General features: G+C 44.3%; 1 protein-coding gene across 2 annotated transcripts; it reads left to right on the plus strand.

Moving 5' to 3' along the window:
* Positions 1–1,459: 1,459 nt before the first annotated feature.
* Positions 1,460–22,339, plus strand: Acxd (Adenylyl cyclase X D). 2 transcript variants are annotated; one of them, XM_076820680.1, is made up of 20 exons: positions 1,460–1,919; positions 10,377–10,511; positions 13,562–13,782; positions 14,327–14,483; positions 16,276–16,425; positions 16,494–16,615; positions 16,685–16,932; positions 17,022–17,374; positions 17,542–17,825; positions 17,966–18,142; positions 18,295–18,475; positions 18,565–18,648; positions 18,721–18,819; positions 18,925–19,068; positions 19,167–19,262; positions 19,349–19,472; positions 19,550–19,759; positions 19,835–20,018; positions 20,102–20,237; positions 20,328–22,339. In XM_076820680.1, the coding sequence occupies exons 1-20, from the start codon at positions 1,803–1,805 to the stop codon at positions 20,490–20,492; spliced, it is 3,387 nt and encodes a 1,128-aa protein (XP_076676795.1). In that variant the 5' UTR covers positions 1,460–1,802; the 3' UTR covers positions 20,493–22,339. The 2 variants fall into 2 exon arrangements, with proteins under 2 accessions (XP_076676795.1, XP_076676801.1); XM_076820686.1 differs by lacking the exon at positions 1,460–1,919 and adding an exon at positions 8,240–8,697.
* The last annotated feature ends 238 nt before the right edge of the window (positions 22,340–22,577 follow it).

Consider the following 22,577-nt stretch of genomic DNA (forward strand, 5'->3'; position numbering starts at 1 on the left):
GTCATGAGTAGTATTCGAATATTCGAGTCATGAGGAGTATTCGAATATTCGAGTCATGAGGAGTATTCGAATATTCGAGTCATGAGGAGTATTCGAATATTCGAATCATGAGGAATATTCGAATATTCGAATATTTACAGCTCTGCTAGAAATCAGACATCATCACTGTAATAAGAAATTTTTTAAAAGTTATGGTGAAAGAGTTAATATCTTTAATGATATGATTTTGGTTAAGCAGGACCATTATAAATGTTTAAAAAAAAACTTGATTACCGGTAACCATTATAAGTGACGGAAATTTTATTTTAGTTCCAGTAATCAATACAAATGACCGGATTTTTTTTGGTTACCAGTATCCATTATCGACGACGGAAATTTTATTTGGGTAATCGGTAACCAATATCGACGGTAATTTTTTTTCTGGTTATATTTGATGATTGTCAATTATTGTTATTAACATTACTGATAATTAGTATTCACTAACAACATGAGAAAAATTAATAAATAAACTTATATATTTTATTAAGCAAAAAAATATATATAAATCCCGCGCGGCACCAACTTCAATTAAAGTTAATGAAAACTCTTTTTCTTTATGAAAAGAAACTAAAACCCCATTGAGACTCCATTGATGAGGGTTTCCATACCCCCTGCCCCAAAGGATGAGGTCCTAGCTTCTTTTCATAAAGAATAAGAGTTTTCATTATCTTTAATTTAGGTTTGTTCTGAAACTACTTTTGTGAATCTCGAATCTGTTTTGCATCGATTGCAACCTCTCTTTTTGAGTTATCACTGCAAAACAAAAGAAACTTTTTTTAAAAAGCCTCTTTAATGATCCACCCATAGCGTCATACAAAATGCACATTTTTAACTAAACAAACAAGTTTCTTAAAGCTTATGATGTTAACAAAATTCGTGCCAAAGAACAAGTCTGAGTTTCAATTTGTTTCTTTGTAATTAATCGAAACAGATATGCTTCATTTTAGACAGAAACGTTCGCCTAGTGCCCTTAACGGGCCCACAGGCCCTCGCTGCTTTACCCCCACACCTGCCACGCGATCCCATGCCTAAAACGCCCAAGCTCCCAATACAAGTACATCCGATAAATCAGTGAAATCCCCGGACCAATCCACTTCCTCCGCCCTCGAGGCCCAAGGAGCCCACCAATTAACCTCGCCCAGTCCTACCTCTCTCAAAACCGCCACGCAGCGCACTATCTCTCCATCGAGCCCAAGCTCCTCGCGCAATTACGCCCGATCCTCGCGTGACCGCATAAAACTCATGTCGCCTCGAATTCTGTTTTCAGTAGCGGACGAGCCTTGGACAAAGCCCGACGTCTGCCAGCCGGGAGCCGAGTAGGTCGCTTGAGAATCGAGGAAAGGTAGCGCGGAACAATGGACACCGTCGATACTTGAAAAGGTGAAATCGCAAGCGGAAGAGCAGGTGTCTACCCGCGAGCTCGGAAAAGCGTGACCGTGCGTTTTCGCCGGTGGTCGGCTGTCCGTCGAGCAGGGACATCGGCCCAGCAGTACGGGGCGCGGAAACGGGAGGGGGAGGGGAGGTGTCTAGAGTGGCCCATTTCCCTTATCACGATAAAGCGACGGTCTAACGGTAGTGGTTCGGAGACGGCACGACAGAACGCGAGCCGCTGCCGCCGACGAGCACGCCGCACCAGGGTGAGTCACTTTCCACGTAACGATCAGTCTGGTTCTGGATCGTAGTCGCGATGCATCGAAGAGCCGCGGGGTCGTCGCCATCGCCGTTGTGGATCCAGTGCCTTTGATCCCTCAGCCACTGGCCCGATGAAGATGGACGTGGAACTGGTCACCCGAGCGTCCTTGAACTCGCTGCAGATGGTGGACGACGCAAGGATCGTCTCGCCGAACAGCCTCGACGAGTGGACCTGGACCAGCTTGAGGGTGAGTGGACCACCTTCGCGGGCTCCACTGGCATCTGCGTTCCCCGCGGATCGTTTTAACGTCGGAATTAACGGCTGCGTGCTCCACGCTTTATCCACTGTTAAGTGGTAGCGCTTCTTTGCGATAGAGTGCCCTAGTAGCATTTCTGGTTGACCCGCGGTATCTCCAAGTTGCGAATTAGCTGGCCACCAAAATGCCAACAGTAAATGCTACTGGGGTGGTGTCGAGGAGAATTAGATGCGAGCCAGGAAACGGGGAGAAACTGCGATTGAGGAGTGGAGAGTTTGTAACGGGGGAGGTTTAGGGGAGAGTGTTCGTTATTGGTGAAAGAATCGATGAATAATTGGAGAGGTAGAAAGAGAGGGGTAGCAGTTGCAAGTTGCTGCTGTTGGGATTATGTAGAGCCAGTGGCGGGTTTAAGGGAAAAGGTGGCAAACGTTCTCAGGGACCCATTTTTTCGGGAACATGAAGAGGTAGTTTATTAAAAGTGCGCTAGATGTAGTAGTAACGAAAAAAAATAAGTTGGGGAGAGGGAGGTTAAGAGTAACATTTTTTACACTTGGCCTAGCCTACAGTTACCTTTTACAGATATGAAAAAGGAAATTATGCATTAAGATAGTACGTTTCTTGGTCAATCGTTTGAGCCCAGATTCAGCCTTACCTAATAAGTATCTAGTCAAAGAGTTACGGCAGTTTTCCGCAGTGACTGTCGTTGTTACTTTTGTCCTGCAGGGGTAGGACGAAAGTAACACTGATTATTTTGAGGAGAATTAAGTAAGAACACTTCTTCCAACGCAAAATTAAAAAGGAAACATTTAAATGAACATATTTTAAGTAACGATAAAAACAAATCAATTTTAAATAACGAAAGGTAGAAAACATAACACAGCTTCGAGTTTCTCTTTAGTATTGTCTACCTGTAGTGTTTGGATAAAATCATAATTTTTTTCATTTGAAGATGGGCCCTTCGGGGCCTTCTGGGCAAGGGCCCAAACGGCAAGGGGTGCAAAAAATTCTGAAACTTTGTGAATATGCAGGGGATTTCCCACTGATTACAACGCAACTTTTCTTTGCTGCCCAAATTCACTCGGAGGGGGTGAAATTAACCCCTCAAAATTCGGCTATTTTCCGATTTTCTGTTATAACTCGCGAACTGTAAGAGATAGAATAAAAGTTTCAAGACAAAAGTTACTTCTTTCAATTAGATCTACTATTCGGTGAAAAAAAATTATTTTACAGTTCACGAGTTATAACCCAAAATCGGTAAATAACCGGATTTTCAGCGGTCAATTACACTCCCTTAGAGTGAATTTCGGCAGCAAACAAAAATTGCGTAATCCGGAGGAAATTCCCTACATATTCACAGAGTTTCAGAATTTTTCGAATTTGTTTACGCTCTCCGCACTAGTTCGCTAAGAAAAATCACGACCAGAAATGTAAAAGGACATTTTTCAAAAAAAAAACCCACGCTCCATCGAGCACACGAATCCTCGAATTTCACTCTAGAATACAGCTTGCCAGGTAGCTGGATAATTTGCTTCCAATCGAAGGAAAGATATCGAGCAGCCTCGCTCCGACGTCCTCGCGCCACATTCTTCATTTCGACCGCGGTGATTTATTCCTCCCGCTTCCGTGTTCATTCTAATCATGGGCAAACACCTCGTCCCGTTTAGTGGCGTTTCGCACGGGTGGAGGAAACGCCTGGGCGCGGACGATAATTAAATTATAAGGACACCGTTGGAAAGAGAGGGCGAGGCTACGTCGGGGGCGTCGCTGAAGCGCGAGGAGCGACTTATCTCGCGGCATCGAAGAAGATTTCCGTGAAATTGCAACTGATTGCCGGTATCTCGGTGACTTTTGATCACTGGAGCGGAGCCTCGCACCGCGTAGATTCGAGGAGTAGTAGGACGTTATATCGCACTTTTTCCCTCCGCGAGTGGAACTATACGGAAAAGTGAGACTTTTATAGGGGGAGGGGGGCGCGATCGCGTGGACAGGTTGTTTATTCTAACGTCGAAGCTTTTATCAATAGAACGCACGATACTGCCGCGGAAAAACTCATTCAATCTTGATCGACGTTCTTCGCTGTAATCCACTGTGGAAGCGGACCGATAGCGAATCAACGCGAATCTGAAACGGGCGCTAAAGGTGCGAATCCGCGGTGAGATTTTACACGAGACTCTTCTGTCTAAACACCCTTACCGATTTCCTCGTAAATAACTGCTCCAAGAACAACAAGAATCTCTGAAAGATATTCCAGAAAATACATCCACCAGAAAATGGCACTTTGGAAATAATGGAAGAGTCTAGTTTCGTGAAACTAATGGCAAAATAATTGAAAAATAATCAAATAATTGGCCCGTCAGATTAAAGTCTCGCGCGAGGCACGATATTTTTGTCTCCTCGTGGATTTGCACGTCATTGCTCTTTTGTGACGCGTTCTACTTGGTTTCTGTAATGCCCCTAAATTACGCGCTACGGGATTCGTTTCGTAACGAGCGATATATGCACCTAGTGGTTGATAGTTAACTTCGAAAAGCGGATGGAGTTTTTTTTCTAAACAATGTTATCTTTCGCAAGCTGGAGAACATTTTACAGATCGGCGTTATCGGCGGTGCGCTTTATCGAATGTTCTAATCTCGCTGCACAGGAATGTCAAATATTTTCAGACGTCGACCCTTACGTTACACAATAATATCGATTCCACTGGAAACCGTCGTCGTTTGAATTGGGTTTGCGATTGGCTAATTGTGCCGCGTTGGAGAATTCAATTTGCGGAGTTACCCTGTTGCCGTATTGGGACAGGAGTACAGCTTGAAGTTTTTTGTCGAAAATGAAGCATTACTTTTTCAATTAATTGCGAAGAAATATATATACGAAAGACGTATATATACTAGGGCGGAGTGATACTACATAGGCGAAAATTTAAATTTGAATTTTCAGTTCGCCTGGGTGCCGGATAGTTGTCTTCTGATTAACCAAACACAACTGTAAACAAATTTTGGAAAAATGATTATATGATTATATGATTATTTAGGAGAAAAAGGAACCTGCAGACATGAATATTTTCCAATTTTTTTTTACAGTTGTGTTTGGTTAATCAAAAGACAACTATCCCGCAGCCAGGCCACTGAAAACTCGAATTTAAATTTTCGCCTATATAGTATGATTATATAATCATTTTTAGGAGCAAAAGGAACCTGCAGACATGAATATTTTTCCAATTTTTTTTTTACAGTTGTGTTTGGTTAATCAAAAGACAACTACCCCGCAGCCAGGCCAACTGAAAATTCAAATTTAAATTTTCCGCTCCGCCTTAATATACATACGCAGCCAATTCTATCAATATAGTATACGAAAGGCCTACATATATGCTACAAGCAATAATTTTTTTTTATTTTTTCACTCCTTCACGCTGTTATTTTTTTATTAAGTATCATGGTGTTAGATACTGTAATTATTTTCTACTTGTTTGTTACGGTCTCTATTTGGAAGGCGGGAGAGTTTGAAGGGAGGATAGGATGTAAAACTGGTGGGGGTGAGTTTGGAGGGATTTATGGTGGGGGAAGTGAAATTGAGCAGTTAAACTCTCTGCCTCGAGTTCAGCTTGAGGATAAGAAGTGCAATTTTTAGTGGTATTCCTTTGCTTAGTCAAGTAACCCCATCCGACACTGTCAACATGTTAAGGGTCGTACGTACAAAACCTCCACGCACCGGATAAAATAAAATACCCTAAATTATAGTCAATGTATCACGTTTCCGCAAAATATTCATGAAAATCATCAAGCATTACTTAGTGCACAAAGATTCATAAATAGTCGAAACAGAAATATTTACCCCCCGCCGACCTTTTTAGATTTTTCATTCTCACTGATAGAACACGCAAGTTTTTGTCACGGTGACAGATTAAATGGCAAGCTGGTCATTCATCTGCTTGAATATCGCGAAACGCAGCGTAAATTATAACATAATACAACAATTAAAGGGAATTAGTCAACTAACCCCGTTAGTCAACTAGCCCCGGTCTCCCCTAAGTTCTGTTTCTGCGATCTCGATCGTGACGTGTGATCGAGCACTGTCTTCCTCCCAGCCAGCTATTCCTGCATCGACGAAAGGATGCAAGCTAATCTCCGCCCCAATGTAAACGGAAACATTGTCGGGAAATAGTTCCTCCACTGAGGCGTGCGAATATAATGGATCTATTTGCAGTCGGAACGTTTCATATGTTACAACTTGGTTGCATAGTTAAGCAGCCACGTCCGGCGCCGCAAGACAATTTAATTTTGAACCGAAATCCAAACGGTAAGAATTTAACCGAAGACATTAAAAATACATTAGACTGCTCTCCGTTGCTCTTGCCAAAAGTGCCTTCTTAGACTCGTCCAATGGTACAATTTTGCAGAAGCACGTGCCATCCACTTTCACAGAATTCACTCGAAGGGGGTGAAATTAATTAACCCTTGAAAATTCGGCTATTTTCCAATTTTGTGTTATAACTCGCGAAGTGTAAGAGATAGAAAAATAGTTTCAAGACAAAAGTTACTTCTTTTAATTAGATCTATCGTTTGGTGAAAAATTATTTTACAGTTCACGAGTTATAATTGGTGTTCCTTCTCGAGAATGCTTTCTCGAGATTTTCTCGAGGAATTTTATAATTGCTTTTTTCTTATTTCTCGAGAAATACTATACCTAATTTCTCGAGAAAATTAAGTCTAGGAAAAATATTATAAATCTCATTTATTTTCGTAAATGAATGTATTACTAGTTAATCGCGAACGTATAAGCACATCTACAATTTATAATACATCTTATTAATAACATTAAAAGCTATATGAATTCCAATAGAAAATCACAGTACAGAAGATTCGATATTATTAACTGCTAAAGGTGCTCTCAAATTCTTATTTAAAAATTTAGAAAAATTGTACACTGAATTAAGTACCTAATGAGTTTCTTGTGGCTATTAAAGAAGAAATATAGAAAACAGGAGATAAGACTATTGTATCCCGTATAAAATTTTACATGATCCAAAATTTCTTCCAAAAGGGTCAAAAGACGCATTTTTTCATTTAACAGCCAAGCTAGATATATATATAAAACGTGAAAATATAACAGTAACAGATTTTGCCACAAAAAGAAACAGATTCGCTGACGCTACATTAGACGCATTGTGCTATTTAAAAATAAATTTTAAAACCAAAAAGTAATGTTTCGCTATGTAAAAATTTTGTATTAAATAAATAAATTTACCAATTATATTTAATATCTATTTTTTCGTTTACACAAGTTTTGTATAAATTAGACAGGAATAATCATTTAGTTAAAGTTTTCTTGTGTTTTTGATGAATATTATCAACATTATTCCAAAAATATAATTTTTGCATTATTTTTTGTAATTTCTCGAGAATTCTCAAGAAATATGATCTGAAAAATGATGAAAAATTATTAAAAACTATTTCTAATAAATACTTCATCCTTTATTGCATATGGAACTGAGTATTTGCTTGAAAAATCACTAGTAAAAGCTTACACTTGCTTTTACGCACACGGCCCACCGGCTCGGAGAACAGTGGCGGGTTTAAGAAAAAAGGTCCAGGTGGCAAACGTTCTGAGGGGCCCATTTTTCGGAAAAAATAAAGAAGAGGTAGTTTACTAAAAACGACCTAAGTGTAGTAGTACAGAAAAAATATAGCGTTTAGTTAAAATCATAATTTTTTTTAAGATAGGGCCCCGGGGGTCCTTCTGGGACTTCAGAGACCCATTTTTTGCGGAAAACTGAAGAGATAGTTCATTAAAAACAAGCCAACTACTTCATAGTACGAAAAAAATGTACTGTTCGAATACCTTATACCTAATCATAATTTTTTGTTCATAGGGCCCTGCAGGGGCCTTCCGCGCAGGGGCCTACAACAGCTTACCAGCCGCCCTGTTAAATCCGCCACTGTCGGAGAACCATATCCCTCAAACGACAGACTCCAGATATCTCCTTGTAACACCCCGGTCCCCGAGGAATCTCGAGAGAGCTCCGTTTAAAATTCAAAGAAACCGTCCGCAGGGGGGGGGTAAGCGGGACCGGAGCTTACTAGGGTGAGGGTCTCTGTTGCGTCGCGGCGTGCTCAATGACGGCCAACGTCGCGTAATTCGCTTATGTTAATTACTTGACGGCAGTTGGGGTGGAAGGCGGAGGGAGGGGAGAGACGGTTGCTCGGACCCGCGTTCGAGATTGAAGATCAATATTCGCCGGACCGAAAGGTTCGCCGCGAGCTGCGGCCCGTGGCACGAAAACGCACGCGCGAGACGCACCACGGGCCGAGAGGAGGAAGGCTGGCTCGCGTTGTTCCCCAACTGGTGCCGCGTCGAAAGTTCCGTGGCTCCGGCGGCTGGCACCGGGTCGCTTCCCTGCCCGTCCGCGGAGACCGTGGAAAGAGTGACGACGACGGCGTCGGGGCGGAGGCGCGGCTGCGCCCCACGGCACTCCTCCTGCGGTTTTTATCGGTGCTTCGCCAGCTGCATAATTCACGCTAACCGCCGCTACACACGCCGATTTTCCGCCAGACCGCCGGCGACCGCCGGAGGGACACACGCACGACGGGAACGCGCGCGTCTGCGGACGGTGACCGTGGCTTGTGCTCGCTGGCATTCCGTTTGTTCCTCGCGACTCGCGTGCTACCATCGGCGGCGACCGTGTCAGGGGACTTACTCCAGTGGTGGTCCCTCGAGTCCTACCGTTCCATGGAACTGTGGATGTAGGGGACTTAAGTGGCTCTCGGCGTTGCGAGTGAGTTCCATTGATACTCTTGGTGTTGATAAGTGTGCAGGAGCGTGTGTCGAGCTGGGAGCGTTGCGCAGGCCGAATGGTTTCGGATCGGTTTCTGGGGATATGGTGCTCAATGGAAGCGTGGATGTAGGAGGTAAAAGGTTCCTTCGACGTCTTCTCAAGCTCGTAGTGAAGTGGTGTATAAACTGACCGTGCTTCGGTAGCCTTCTACGTCTCGCGAGTAGGACTTGTCAGGAACTGGAGCTTCCACCCTGGAGCTCTAATTGAAATAGTGATTTCTATCCTTAGCCAACTCTCCCGCATTAATTATGCACTAGCTCTAGTTCAGCGAGGGTCTAATTCGAAAGAGGGAGCACTCCCTTCCACGCTGCTTCATCTTCCTCTGACATCGTTAACGAAACAGTGCCTTCCATCGTTATCCTCTTCAGCTAACCATCCACCAACACCAAAGCGCTTTATCACCTCGCGCGTTAGACCTCTGCAAGATATAACTTCCATTGGTCCCACAACGATCTCCTCCCACTTCTTTCAATCTTCCTCCCCCAGCGGCAAGACCATCCACTTCCCTCGACCTGGCGTTCAAGGCGCCTTTTCCCTATCACCGATGATCGCGTATGACTCCGTACAGTAGGCTACGCCGAAGGATGTCCCCTCCGACATTTGGCGTCGCTAACGAGCCTCGTCGCACTGCTACGCGCACCTAGAGTCCTGCGCTTCGTCAAAGCCCCCATTATAACCGCGCGCGTTCCCACCGCCGAGGAGATGGTAATTGGGCGCTCTGGTTCCCTTTGATCGATGCACCTAAGCGCGCGGTATCGTTCCGCGTGATTCACCGGGACGAGCACGCGCGACCGACGCCAGCCAATTACTGATGCTGCATCACCGCATCGATCGCCGATCGCCGGTGGAAAACAAAGCTGGCGATCCACATTCGCCAGCTCCATTCACGAGTCCGCCCGATGCAGGCACGAGCCTTTCCCTAAATCAATAATCACCCCCTCTCCTGTTTTAAAGCAGTGCACAGTGCTTTCCCCACCCTTCTCGCGATCGTAAGTACACGCCGGGCGGGTTTTATTTCAGTCGGAACGATCGACTATGACGGGCCAGGCCCGCTCGGCGATTCAGTTTTCAAATTAGACGGCTATTTTCGCGCGACCGTTCAGCACCGTCGTCCTTTAGCGAATCCGATTTTGTCCTCGGCGCTGTCCATCATCCGCGGGCTGTTTCACCCGAACGTCTATTATTAGCCCCCTTGATCAGCTTTGATTTCGATTTCGCAGCTAACGAAGCGGACACACCTGTGCGGCGTCGCCCGTTACGTTCCAATGGCCCCGGGAGGGTGGCCAGTGCCGAAAGGAAGGGCCGCGAAATGCTCGCAACGCGGCAATGCTAGGTGCCAGCATCCGCGACGGCAATCGGCGGAACGATGCCACCCGTTCCTGAATTTATTTTCGTCCCGGTCGACGTTTCCCTCTTTTTCAGTTCCACCATTATTTTTTCTTTCTTTCGAATTCTGATAACACCCCCGGGGCCGCGGTATTAATTGGCACCGCTCCGCGGCCAAATATGTATATCGCCTGGGTTATCGTGTACCCGTTAACTTCGGCTAGAAAGTTCAAACGTGGCGGTCGCGCACGCCGAATACATAATATGGATCTCACGTGAGCTTTCACTTTCAGAAACAGTTCAAATACAAGGGCCTGGAGAAGCTGTTCACGGCCTACCAGAGGAGGCTCCAGTATGGTTACCTGTCGCTCTTCGTTCTCCTGCAATTGGCGCTCGGTACCACCTATTGTCTGATCCTGATCACAATGGTAAGGGAAAACGGACGGCGGGGTAAGCTTGCGAACGTGACCGCGTCGAATCGCGCGGTGTGCGTCGCGGAAATGGGCAAGATTTTTAGATATTTGAATTAAATTTCGGGTAACGAATGAAAGCTAAAAGAAGTATTCGTTGTTTGTTCGCTAACGAGCTATTCCACGTCAAAACGAATAGATGAAACATTTAGTTTCACTTGTTCTCTTAAAAATCACAGCATTTGTCAGTAACCTTGCGAAAACAAAGTATACTGAATTTCAACGGCCTATGTAAAATAGTTTTCGAAATATTTAATGTTAAAGTTTGGAAAATTAAAACAAAATCGGCTGACGCGTCGTCACTTAAAATGTAATATCTCGGTGATTTTTAAAGATAATGCCACCGTCTTATATTCGTTTTAAAGCTGAAGGAATTCTTTCTCAAAAAGTATATAGAATATTTTGTTTATTGTTAATAAACTTAACAGTAATCGATGTCAAAGATTCAAATCGCGATTTGACGTCGTTCCCACCGACGCACAGTGGTTTGAGTATACATGATAGCTGGACAAGATTATTTTTTGGCGGTATTGGGTTTATATGGGGTTCAAATTGTTAGAAATAAACCTGATTCGTACCACAGCTTATTATTTCACTAAAAATATCAATAAAATGAAAATATGCCTAATTCAATAATGGAAACAGAACAAAACGACAGTATTGTACTTTAACTATAATTATCAGTTATAATATCAGAAAACCATTATGAAGATTTTTAGAAATACGAACGAGGAAATAGGAAAGCACCTAAAGCACATATGTATCTACAATGTTTCGACTTTAGGTGTTCGGACAAAATAGCGGAAAGTGAGAATATCATTATAAAAATAAATATAGTTTAGTTAGTTATATGCGGCTTAATATTACTATTTAAATTAATCATTATTATTACTGCTCTCCTTATTATTATGAAATCACTGTGTTTATTTATTCCGTTTATTTTTTTTTATTTTTCAGGTGTTCGTAAAGTAATTCTCATTTTTAAAAAAATCCCGAAATTCTCGGGATTGCTTCTATCAAATCCCGGGATTTTTGGAATCCAAAAAGCAGCCGGGATCCCGGGATCCCGGGATTGTATTCGCTATACGTAATTGAATTTATCGAGGCTTGCGTATTTTTCAAAAGTATCGCTCTGTCAAGTGATTCACGATAACCGCGCAACTTGAGGAAATGTGTTCTAGAAATAGGATTTCGGAGTCTCGGACTGATAATGATAAGAATGGAAATGGTGATTCGTTAATGAGAGATATATATTAATTGTAGAGTATTGTTGAATGTAATTTATACAATTTAAAGATTGAATATTTGAATGGACGATAGGAACAAGTGTGTAATTTCTGGGAGTGTGTAGCAGCGATTTTCATTGTCCATTGGATACGAAAAATTGCTTCGGTATGTCGTGAACGTTGTACCACTTGTATGATACATAAATTAAGAAGCGCGCGCACGTATATATGCACATAAATTAAATAGAGAATTTGAAATTGAAACACCCCTTTGACGTTAACGTTTAGGAACGAATGGAAGCTTTGTTACAAGTATTAAATGGAGAAACGTATTACTCACAGTCCGCAAACTCAGCTGTCAGAGCCTCCGCTGCGGCGAGGTGTTTCTGCAAATAATATATACACGCAGTTTAACTTATTCAACTAAATAAGCGTATTGTTACACTTCCAATTCGTTTTGACAATATTTACACTTGTACGTTCCGACTTTCTATCACGCAACGTTTACTCCTCCGGTCCCATAGCTTCTCCATTACAATTACGAATAACACTAGTTTACAAAATCCAAAAAATTATTCATGATCGAGACTCCACTATGAAATTCTTATGTAAGGTGGTCCCTAAACTCAAAAATCGACCTGAGACGAAATCCTATGGATAAGTTCTTGAGATATCGTCCGATGAATATTTTGATAATTTCTTAAGAACACGACCCGACGTTTTAGGCCATATCTTGCATTAGAATCAACCGATTTGATCGCGACGACTCTCAAATTAAAGCTAATTAAATTGCATACAATTCTTCCCTGCAGTGTTTTCCAATCGGACCAATAGTTTGGGCGGAATCGAGCGAAACTTAAGAAAAATGTTTCGGGGCTGAAATTGAAATAAAAAATTCACTACATAGCCTGTAAGACATAGAAATCATCATGCGACGTCCAGTTGCTTATTTTTTTACGTAGAGCGCGCACCTTTTCGAAGAAAACAAGCCCAACCTGAACAAAATCCATGCACAACTAAGGAAGTTATGAGCGATCGAGTGGAAGTGCCTATTTTCAACTTCCTCCCTATTCTTGCATTCCTTCCTATTTAATTTAAGCGTCGTCGCGATCAAATCGGCCAAATCTACCGCGAGATATGGCCAGAAACGTCGGGTCGTCTTCTTAAAAAATTATCAAAATATTGATCGGGCGATGTCTCAGAGACGTATCCATAGGATTTCGTCTCACGTCGATTATTGAGTTTAGGGGACCACCTTACATAAGAATTTCATAGCGGAGTCTCCGTCAGCAAATGACTGTAACCCAGTGTAATGAGTAGCCCCAGCAATAAATAATCCACGCTCGTAATTATCATTCCCTCAGATTACAACCCCTACAGAGCTACCCCCTAATTGCCCCTTATTACCCAGCGAACAGACCCGAATATCCAATTCCACGCCGTTCCCATACATCAACGTATCACTATCGTCTCAATTAGAACAGCCATTTCCAGGCCATCGCGTCTGAATTCTTACAACGCCTTCGTCACACACAATGCAACCGTCCAGACATTGCGCAACCACCAATCGCCACGTTGTTTTTCAACGCTCGGCCCGCGGTTCCAGTTCTCCTCGAATCGATAATCCCTTATTGGCAAGGTGTGCCGGTCGTTCTCGCTCCTGCCGGTGGACACGCACACGCGGCTTAACGCAGGACACGTACCCGCTTAATGCTCGCCCTGAAATAGAATCTGAATGACCGTTTCTACCACGTCTCCAGCCAACGATCCTCCTGCTTACAGGTGAACATCGAGAATTGCCTGCCGGACGTGGTGGTCCTGAGCGTGGTGAGCGCGCTGCTCTGCCCCGTGATCGCCTTCTCCTTCCGCTCGAAGATCATCGCGAGGAACAGCTACCTGGCCGTGATGCTGTCCTGCCTGATCGTGGTGCTGCTGGTGATCGGCGACCTGGCCGTCCCCTTGTACTACACTCTCTTCTGCACCGAGAACATACCGCCGATAAGGTACCGCTGATCACCACGGAGAAGCCCCCGTTCGTGACGGTGCAAGGCCGGCCGCGTGCGCCGATTATCATCGCTGGCCTCGATCGGTTCTTCCTGCTCCGGGCCGGCGCGGCGTTCGGTTACTCCAGGCGAAACCGCACGGTTACGAAAGATCGGCGGACCGCTTATCGATATCGATCTCCCGCCGACGATTTTGCAACGGAGGCTTCCCCGCCTTCCGCGATCTCTGTTCCATTGAAAACGAGACCCTCCGGGGCGGATAGAGGTGGCTCGGGAATCGTTAAGGCTTTATTATTCCAATGGGAGATGCCTCGCCTGTTGGATCTTGATAACGTCCCCTGTTGTTTCCTTATTTTAATTCTTACCGGGAAAACGCCACTCTGCGTGGGATTGTTCGGCCGTGCAATTTTATTTATTGGGTGCGGCTGAATTGCTCAATTGCCGCGCTCGCTTCGCTGTCATCCTCCTTTTTTATTCTCTGATAACTAACACGCGGCCGTGAACTTGCCGCGCTAAGTACGCGTTAATTGCGTTTCTTTTATAGACCGGCGTACGCTACGCACGCGCTCCTGGCCTGTTACGTGTTCCTGCCTCTCACGGAGAATCTGCACGCTTTCATACTCGGGATCACGGCTACCGTGTGCTACCTGGCCACGCTCTCGTTAATCACTTACAGAAACACGTTCGATTACGCTACCAAGGTAAACACAGGCTGCTGCGGTACCCGCTCACGCGGCACCGACGCGAATCCGCCGGATAAATATACGCCGCGGGCGATAATAGGCTACTTAGGATAATTAGGGGATCACCTGCTCGAATAAATTTGTCGTTGAGTTATGTGAGTACATATTTAGCGACTCAAGAGCCAGCGTGACTGCGACAGCTTGATGTATGCGTGCTCAGTTTAGGTAAATGTTATCTATGGGCGATTACACTTGGGGACTGATTTATTTCTTTAGTGGGGATGCCTACTAAAGCAAGGGATCCACCTGGAAGCTATGCTATGCTATGCTGGATGTATTGAAGCTAACTTTTTTTTACAACTTAGCATAGCATAGCTTAGCTTTCAAGTGGATCCCCGACTTAAGGGGGACTCCACCCTGAAGCTACTATCAAAAGACAAAGTTAGGGAATTTTTTTTCCTACAAATAAAAATATAGAGCTTGGATTTTTTGTATAGTTTTAAGGGGGTATTCTAGTCTACACACTCGTTTTTGAAGGTGATATTAGGAAATTAATTCTGGAAAACCTATCGCGCCTACAGGGCAGGGCTTTTGCACACATATTTAGTAGTGTTTGAACTATTAACACAATTTTTTGGAATGCATTATATTGAAATTTGTACAAGTTACGCGCCGAAGCGCAGGTCATGTCATCAAAAACCGGCTTCATCGGGCGCACGAATTGCGGCCGTTCTAGACATCTGAAAAGAAAGTACCAAAGATTTTTTTAAACTATATGAGTGTAGTTGTCGCCCGAACTAGATGTAACGAAGTCCGGACATTGTTACCGAAATCGCAGCTATTTAAAAGTTTATATTTCATTTTTGGACTTTTCTTGAGCTAAAACAAGGTGTGGGGGAGGTTGTATTAAAACTATTGATATAATTCTAGTTCGGGATATACGTACACATTCACTTTGAATGTGTGTAAAATTTTAGCTCAATCGATCCAGTAGTTTTTGAGAAAAATGTGCGCCCGATTTAAAAAAATTGTTTCGAGAAAAACGCGTTTAAAGTTTTTCATGCAGTTACGGTAGATAACGACTAATTTCTGTAAGTTATCCCTAATCTGCTATACCAGGACCGTAGAGGAAACCTTCCTCAGCTTAAAAAAAATCATGTTGGGCAGCTCTCTCTTTTCTGCTGGCAGTCATAGCCTCTTTCGATACAAGGGTCGATTACGTGCCACGCTGCGGCCTGAAGCCCCTATAACTCAGGGAGCTCTACGAATTTCACCTTAATATTTTATGGACATATTTTCGAAACCCTATTAAAAATTAATAGAAAATAAAAAGAAATCGAATTTTTAGGTAGAATACCCTCTTAAAGCAATCTTCATTTTGCTAGATTTTTTTTTTAAATTGTACAAAATCGCCGCGATCAAAATCGCTTCCCGGAGCACTGCAAAGAAACTGGCCCACACTCCCGGGAATCGGAACTATTTTTTCGCACACGCTTTACGAGATGATCCATATCTCCATTAATTATTATTATACTTGGCTGAAATTTTTTTGCAACTAAGTGAAATGTTAGTAAATAAGTGTGGGTAATGCTCATCGGTGAAAACTGTGTAGTTTTTTTGTGCGTCGCTCCTAAAGAAAGGCAAAAAATTGGCCTTCTAGCCGAGAATACCCCCTTGATGTACGGCTGTAGAAAAGTTGAAAAGGAGCGGAATATTGCTTGATATTACTTAGAGATGTGATCACCTGATTGTGTCCAGTAGCTTAATTTAGTTTATGCGAACAAAGCCTTTTAATCCTGTGATTTTATAGATCATCACAGACACGATATATTTCGTTTGCGTGAACGGCCTAGGACTGTACTTTCGGTTCATGAATGAAGTCGTTATCAGACGGTCGTTCCTCGACCGCCGGAAGTGCCTTGAGTCGACGCTGCGGTTGAATTACGAGAAGGATCAGGAAGTAGGTTTTACTGGACAAAGCTTTTATAATGTTAAATCTGTTGGTATATGAATTATGCACACTTTTAGGAGCAACTTACGCGGAGTATATTGCCGCAACATATAGCTGCGAAGATTAAGAAAGACTTCAGGGATATCTTTAAATTCATCGAGGAGCACAAGAAGCCGCCTCCCAAAGGACGACCTCATAAGTGTGTCTCCGTTTCTCTATTCCCCTCTGATTATGGGAACACGATATTATAACGCGCCGTCGTTTCCAGCGACCTGTGTGTCGAGACTCACGACAACGTCAGCATTCTGTACGCGGACGTGGTGAATTTCTCTGGATTGACCGTGACATTGCCGGTGCGGAAGCTGGTGGAGACTCTGAACGATCTGTTCGGCAGCTTCGACGAGGCTTCGGAGAGGCACAACGTCCTGCGAATCAAATTCTTGGGCGACTGCTATTATTGCGTGAGCGGAGTACCGACGCCGAATTCTCAGCACGCGAAAAACTGCGTGGATCTTGGTACGTACGCTGTGTCGGTCTGTTCGTTCGCGAGGTCTTTAAATAGAAGGAGCACAGTGAAGACGGAGCTCGTGTGGTGCACTTTGCAGGACTCGACATGATAAGGATCATCAAAGAGGTGAGGGCGAGGGTGCGTCGCGAGAGCGGGGTGGAGGTGAACATGAGAATAGGTGTCCACTCGGGCAACATAATATCAGGGATCCTTGGCGCCAACAAGTGGCAGTACGACGTTTGGTCACGCGACGTCGTTATAGCCAACAAGATGGAGCAGACTGGAAAGCCTGGCAAGGTGCACGTGACGCAGCAGACGCTGGACCTAGTGGACGCCACGGAGTACGACTGCGTGCCCGTCGAGTCCTTGAACGACGAGATCCTTAGGAAGTATGGGATCAGGAGCTACCTGATCACGCCCTCGATCCCGGACGACGAGCCGACTTCGCAGGTGCGTATTTCCCAGTGGCGTAGGAACGGGCAAAGGGGACGTAAGCGAGGAGGGGTCCGTGTTGAACCGCGCCGGAGCAATTCCTACGCCACTGACATGCAATCCGTAACCATCCAGCGAACTTCCGTTGAGTGTTTCGCATCGTTGACAGGCGTACCTTGTTGCAGAACAGCGAGAACACCTTGACGGTCATGGCTCCGGACTCCCCTCCGGTGGCTAACAAACACTACGTCAGATTCTACAACGTCAGGTCCCCCAGCGTGAATTCCGGCTCGCGGAACAGCAGACGATTGACCGCTACTATAAATAATCACGTTGACGTGCTGGCCAGCACCTATAGAAGGCGCACGCACTTCATGGACTCCTGTCTGAGGGATTATCATCTGATGCTGAAAGCGGCTGACGCCGAGATGGAGAATGCTATTCAACAGATGCCTCTGACCAAGTGGGAGTAAGTGGTGTCTTCGATTAGCTTGATAATCGGCGGATGGTTCCACACGAGACCCTACTGTTGGGCTAACTTTGAGGGGTTCAACAGCACTGTATGTCGCGATATATTTTATTTGGTAATGGTACATATCGCTGTTTCAGGCAATGGTGCAGATGGGAACACATAAACCCTTTGTTCTTAACGTTCCAACAGTGGAGCTGGGAGATACCATTCTTGAAGGAACCCGATCCACTCTTCAAGTTTTACATAAGCTCCGCTGTTTTCGTTCTGATCTTTATGGGACTTATTTACTTGGTACCTACGCTTTCTCTTTCCGAGTACGTTTCCCTCGTACGAGTGTACAGTTACGGTCGAAGCAAGATCAAGTGGATCATGCTGTCCCGCGCGGCAGGCTCTTGATTCCGCTCCGGCTGTAGTGGTTTAATCGGGATTACAAGGGACAGAGAAGCTGTGATTAATTAACTTCCAGGTGGCACCTGAGCACGACGGTCAGTTACTCGGCGGCGTTGCTATTTTTAATCGCATTGATGCCGATAGCCTGGATGCATTTCGCCTGGAACCGGTACAAGGACCCGCACGACGAACACGAAGGCCACGTTCCGCATCCTCGTAACAAATTGTTGTGCTTTCTATATCAGACCAGCGTGAAGGTCAATATCATTAAACCCTCCATCGAGCCAGCTTTCGCCCATTATACTTTTATTGCTTCGCAGCTGATAATTTCCACGTCACATTCTAGGTCGTTTGGAGCGCATTTCTCAGAATCGTTCTGTACTTGGTGATAACGATAATGTTGGCGGCATGTGCCATGTTTGACATGATTGTAAGTCAACGGCGCGACGTTTACCGTATCGCGGAGAATGGTGCGAGACATTAAATTACTTTGCCATTTCAGTTCGAGTGTAAAAACGTGGACGAGCTCGCGCGGAATAACGTGACGTCCAGCATATCGGAGCCCGGCGCCTCGAAGCTCGACTGCATAGCTACACCCTGGGTAAGATCGTTTAGTAGGTACTTGTGCGCTGTAGATTTTCCTTCAGTTGGATCTCGCATATGATAGAAACAACTTCTTTAATACCGTTCCATTGATTGTTTTTAGCAAATGACGCAAACTTGTTCCCTGGCGATCCTAACGAGTTTTTTGTTTCTGAGAGTCCATTACATCCTAAAGCTAGTAATAGGCATCGCGGTAGTGGCGTTTTATTCGTGGAATGTTTGGATACACCGTTCGAATTTGTTTCAGGTAACTTCCCGTCACCCGGTAGCGCTTTTAATTTCTCGATTGTGAATTAGTATTAGCCCGTTGCCCCTTTCTTTATTTGCTACCTGTTTCTTTCACAGTCAGGTGAAAGGTGGAATCCACACTTAGAACCAAGACTGGCGCACATTTTAAGCGTAGTTTTCCTTACGTTTTCTTTGCATCTCATTGATCGTCAGGTGAGCTTCCTTGTATTAGCGAATACGGTAACACTCTTGATAACACCGACGTGCCTGTGCGCTAACTTTCACTGGGACTTATTCAGGCGGAGTACTTGAGCAGATTAGATTACCTGTGGAAACGCCAGCTAACGAAGGAGCAGGACGAGGCGTTCCACACCAGAAATGCCAACAAACTTCTGCTTCGCAACATCTTGCCGGAGCACGTTGGTAGGTGAATTTTTTAAACGGCACGCAAGCATCGCGACCGTCTGTGCAATTGCACTTCACGCAACCTCTTTCCGCAGCGGAGTTCTACTTAAATATGAACAGAACTGAGGAAAACGAGCCCTACCACGAAGCTCACAACAACGTGGCTGTTATGTTTGCTTCGCTAATGGACGTGTCCATCGACGAGAGCAACATTCTGGTGGACCTGAACGAGATCATTTGTGAATTCGACAAGTTGCTGTTCGAGCCGCAGTTTGTTTGTCGAATCGAGAAGATCAAGATTGCTGGTAAATAGATGGATCGAGATAAATACAAGAAGCTTCCTCGTAACATATTCTGAGTGGAGCGAAATACCATTTTAGGCACCACGTATATGGCAGCTTGCGGATTGGAAGCCAGTCGGCGTGATTCGATGCGCAGTAACACTGAGAGCGAAGAGAATTTCAGCGACAATGTGGTCAGAGTGATGGCCCAATTTGCCGCTGAAATGATGGCAGTCCTCGATAAGTTAAACACAAGATATTTCAGCACATCGAAACCCCATAGGTACACGTTCTGGTGCATGTCAACAATCTCTAAATTATCTTTAATACCGTGGAGCGTTTATGAACGTAAGACAAACATCTTAGGTTGAGGATTGGAATATCCCATGGGGAGGTAACGGCAGGTGTGGTGGGTGCTCAGAAGCCTCTGTACGATATTTGGGGGGATCCTGTGAACATGGCATCAAGAATGGACACAACGGGTGTTCCAGGAAAGATACAGGTTCGATGGGCATGAAACAACTTTGCCATAGTAATATCCTAATAACCTGACTTCGTATCCTTTTAACCCACGTAAACATTATTTACGCAGGTTACAGCAGATACCGCAACAGTCCTCGAACAACAGGGCGTCCAGTGCCACCTTCGAGGAGACACATACGTGAAACCCAAGGGATACGTGACCACGTACTTCGTGGGCATCGACGAGGAACGCCAGCTCCAGAGGGCGGATTCCGTTGAAGAGACCAGTCTGTGATTGAAATCCTAAACTGTTTTTTAACGAGTCAACCACCTCGGTCGCGGTAATCGTGCTGACAGAAGGATCGTGTGAGAAGTGAGATATTAGGTGTCTATAATAGGTAAATACAGAGGGACGGAAGGGAAAACCAAAGAAAACTCGACAGACCAAAGAACTGACAGGGGATGCAGTTGGCGACTGTAATTCTGTGTGGAATACCTCAACTTATTCGAGTAGAAATCGAGTTTGCAATTGCATATCCGTGAACTCAATCGTCGGCCGCAGTGATGCGCGCCGCTCTTGTAAATTGGAGAAAGGGATTTTAGTAGCGTCTTTTTACGAGGAAACTGCGAGTGATTTTATATGGCCAGTACATACGTAAGAGCAGCTTTTGCGCGCGATGCTGCGCATGCAAGATACCCCGTACCAGCGTTTTCCAATCTGTAAAAATGTCAGGGGAAAGTGGTGTTTCCACGTAAAAGTTCGATATCACCAATGCAGAGTATCATTTCGTTTAGGTATTTAAAACGTTTATATTGTAAATAAGCGGACAAGCTTCTAAATGGCGACACTTGAAAAGCGCTGTCCTAAACAATGCACAATCGAGTTGAAAGTACGACGTAATAACCGATGACGAGGAGATTTGCGTTGGCGGAAGCCGTCTCGGGCACGAGTCTTAGGGAGAAGGAATTTGGCAGTGTTCTGGATAATAGGCGTGTTCGTGTACTTGAATATTTTTGGTATTCGGGTACTCGAATACTTGGCCGATTCTTCATTTCCCTACACTTGCGAAGGTAATCTTCTGCAGGCGACAATTCGCTACTTAATGATTCGAGAGATAATCAAAACAGATATAATACTTTATTTATATCACTGCATGCAAATGATAATGACATTTTTCAAGTGTATGTTAAATGTACGATGTACCGTGTCCGGTAAACAAACAAGTAGCTAGCTCGAGATATTTATTGACGTAGGCTCTTCCAGGGGTCGTGACGAAAGGCGAATGTTTTGAAAATCCATCCATACGCTCGGACATTTCTGCTGTGTCTGTTACAAAGCCGACAAAACACTGTGTGGCCAAAGGTGCTCGTAAATTTCAGAACTCAGCCTTCGAACACCTGGACGACTTTAAGCTTCCCTTCTTTCATGTCGGAACAAAGTTTTCTTTCGAACTCGTTCATGTAGTATACCGTGGTATCACTTACCACGGACAGTTTCCATTTTATCGCGTTGAAACAATACGTTGTACAGTATCCTGCGCCTAAGTGGAACAAGAATGGGGTGGAATTTCTTAGCATAATTTCGTATTTTGGTGGTACAAGGATTTCTTCTAAAATTCAAGTACCCGTTATGTTTTTAAATTTTGTATGCAGGAAACGGGAAGGTATCCGTGCAAATCCGCCCTGCCCGCGAATTTCAAACAATTCGTACCTAATGGATAAGTTAGAACGATTCCTGTGTGATATCAATGCGCTTTCCAATAATATGCAGTCCACATTACGTTACGACGATTTCTTCCAACTCTGTCTTCTTATTTCGAATTCCCTGATTTATAAATCGCAGAGTTTCGAAAAGTAAACGCCCCCGCCCTGACGGTAACTAGACAGCCACGAGTTTATTTTTCTATCGAGTATGTCATTGGCGTGACCAGCGCTCCTTCATTTCTGTGTAAATACTTTTGTATATATTTTTTAAACATTAGAAATAACGACCAATGTGATTATTCGACGATTCGAATAAAGTATTTATTACTACGCACGAGGTACAAATATAATTTGTAAATGAACGAGCATGGGAGAGCGTTGTCTAACACATTGTTCGACGAAGTGTTTATACAGTCGAATAAAAGAAGAAAGGAAACCATCCGGCACGATCTTTTCTACACCCATCGATTCCTCTTACATAGGCGCGCCCGATATTCTAAGAAGAAACTATTCGACGCAGCGAAAGATAAGATCGCGATAAAAATTTAATTGTACTTGGAAAGTTCCGCGCGATCAGATGGAACCAGATCCCGCGATAGAGTGATGCCTCTACGTAGCAACGCGAGTAATTAGAGATATTTTTAGCGAAACGGAAAGGAGCTCGACTCTCGAGAAG

Source organism: Andrena cerasifolii, chromosome 1 (genome assembly GCF_050908995.1).
Source record: "Andrena cerasifolii isolate SP2316 chromosome 1, iyAndCera1_principal, whole genome shotgun sequence".
Classification (NCBI taxonomy): domain Eukaryota; kingdom Metazoa; phylum Arthropoda; class Insecta; order Hymenoptera; family Andrenidae; genus Andrena; species Andrena cerasifolii.

Coding starts and splice junctions, on each gene's coding strand:
- Acxd (XM_076820680.1), top strand. CDS start 1,803: ATGAAGATGGACGTGGAACTGGTCACCCGAGCGTCCTTGAACTCGCTG. Junction 14,484..16,275: donor CGTTCGATTACGCTACCAAG/GTAAACACAGGC, acceptor GTGATTTTATAG/ATCATCACAGACACGATATA. Junction 19,760..19,834: donor CGAGAAGATCAAGATTGCTG/GTAAATAGATGG, acceptor ATACCATTTTAG/GCACCACGTATATGGCAGCT.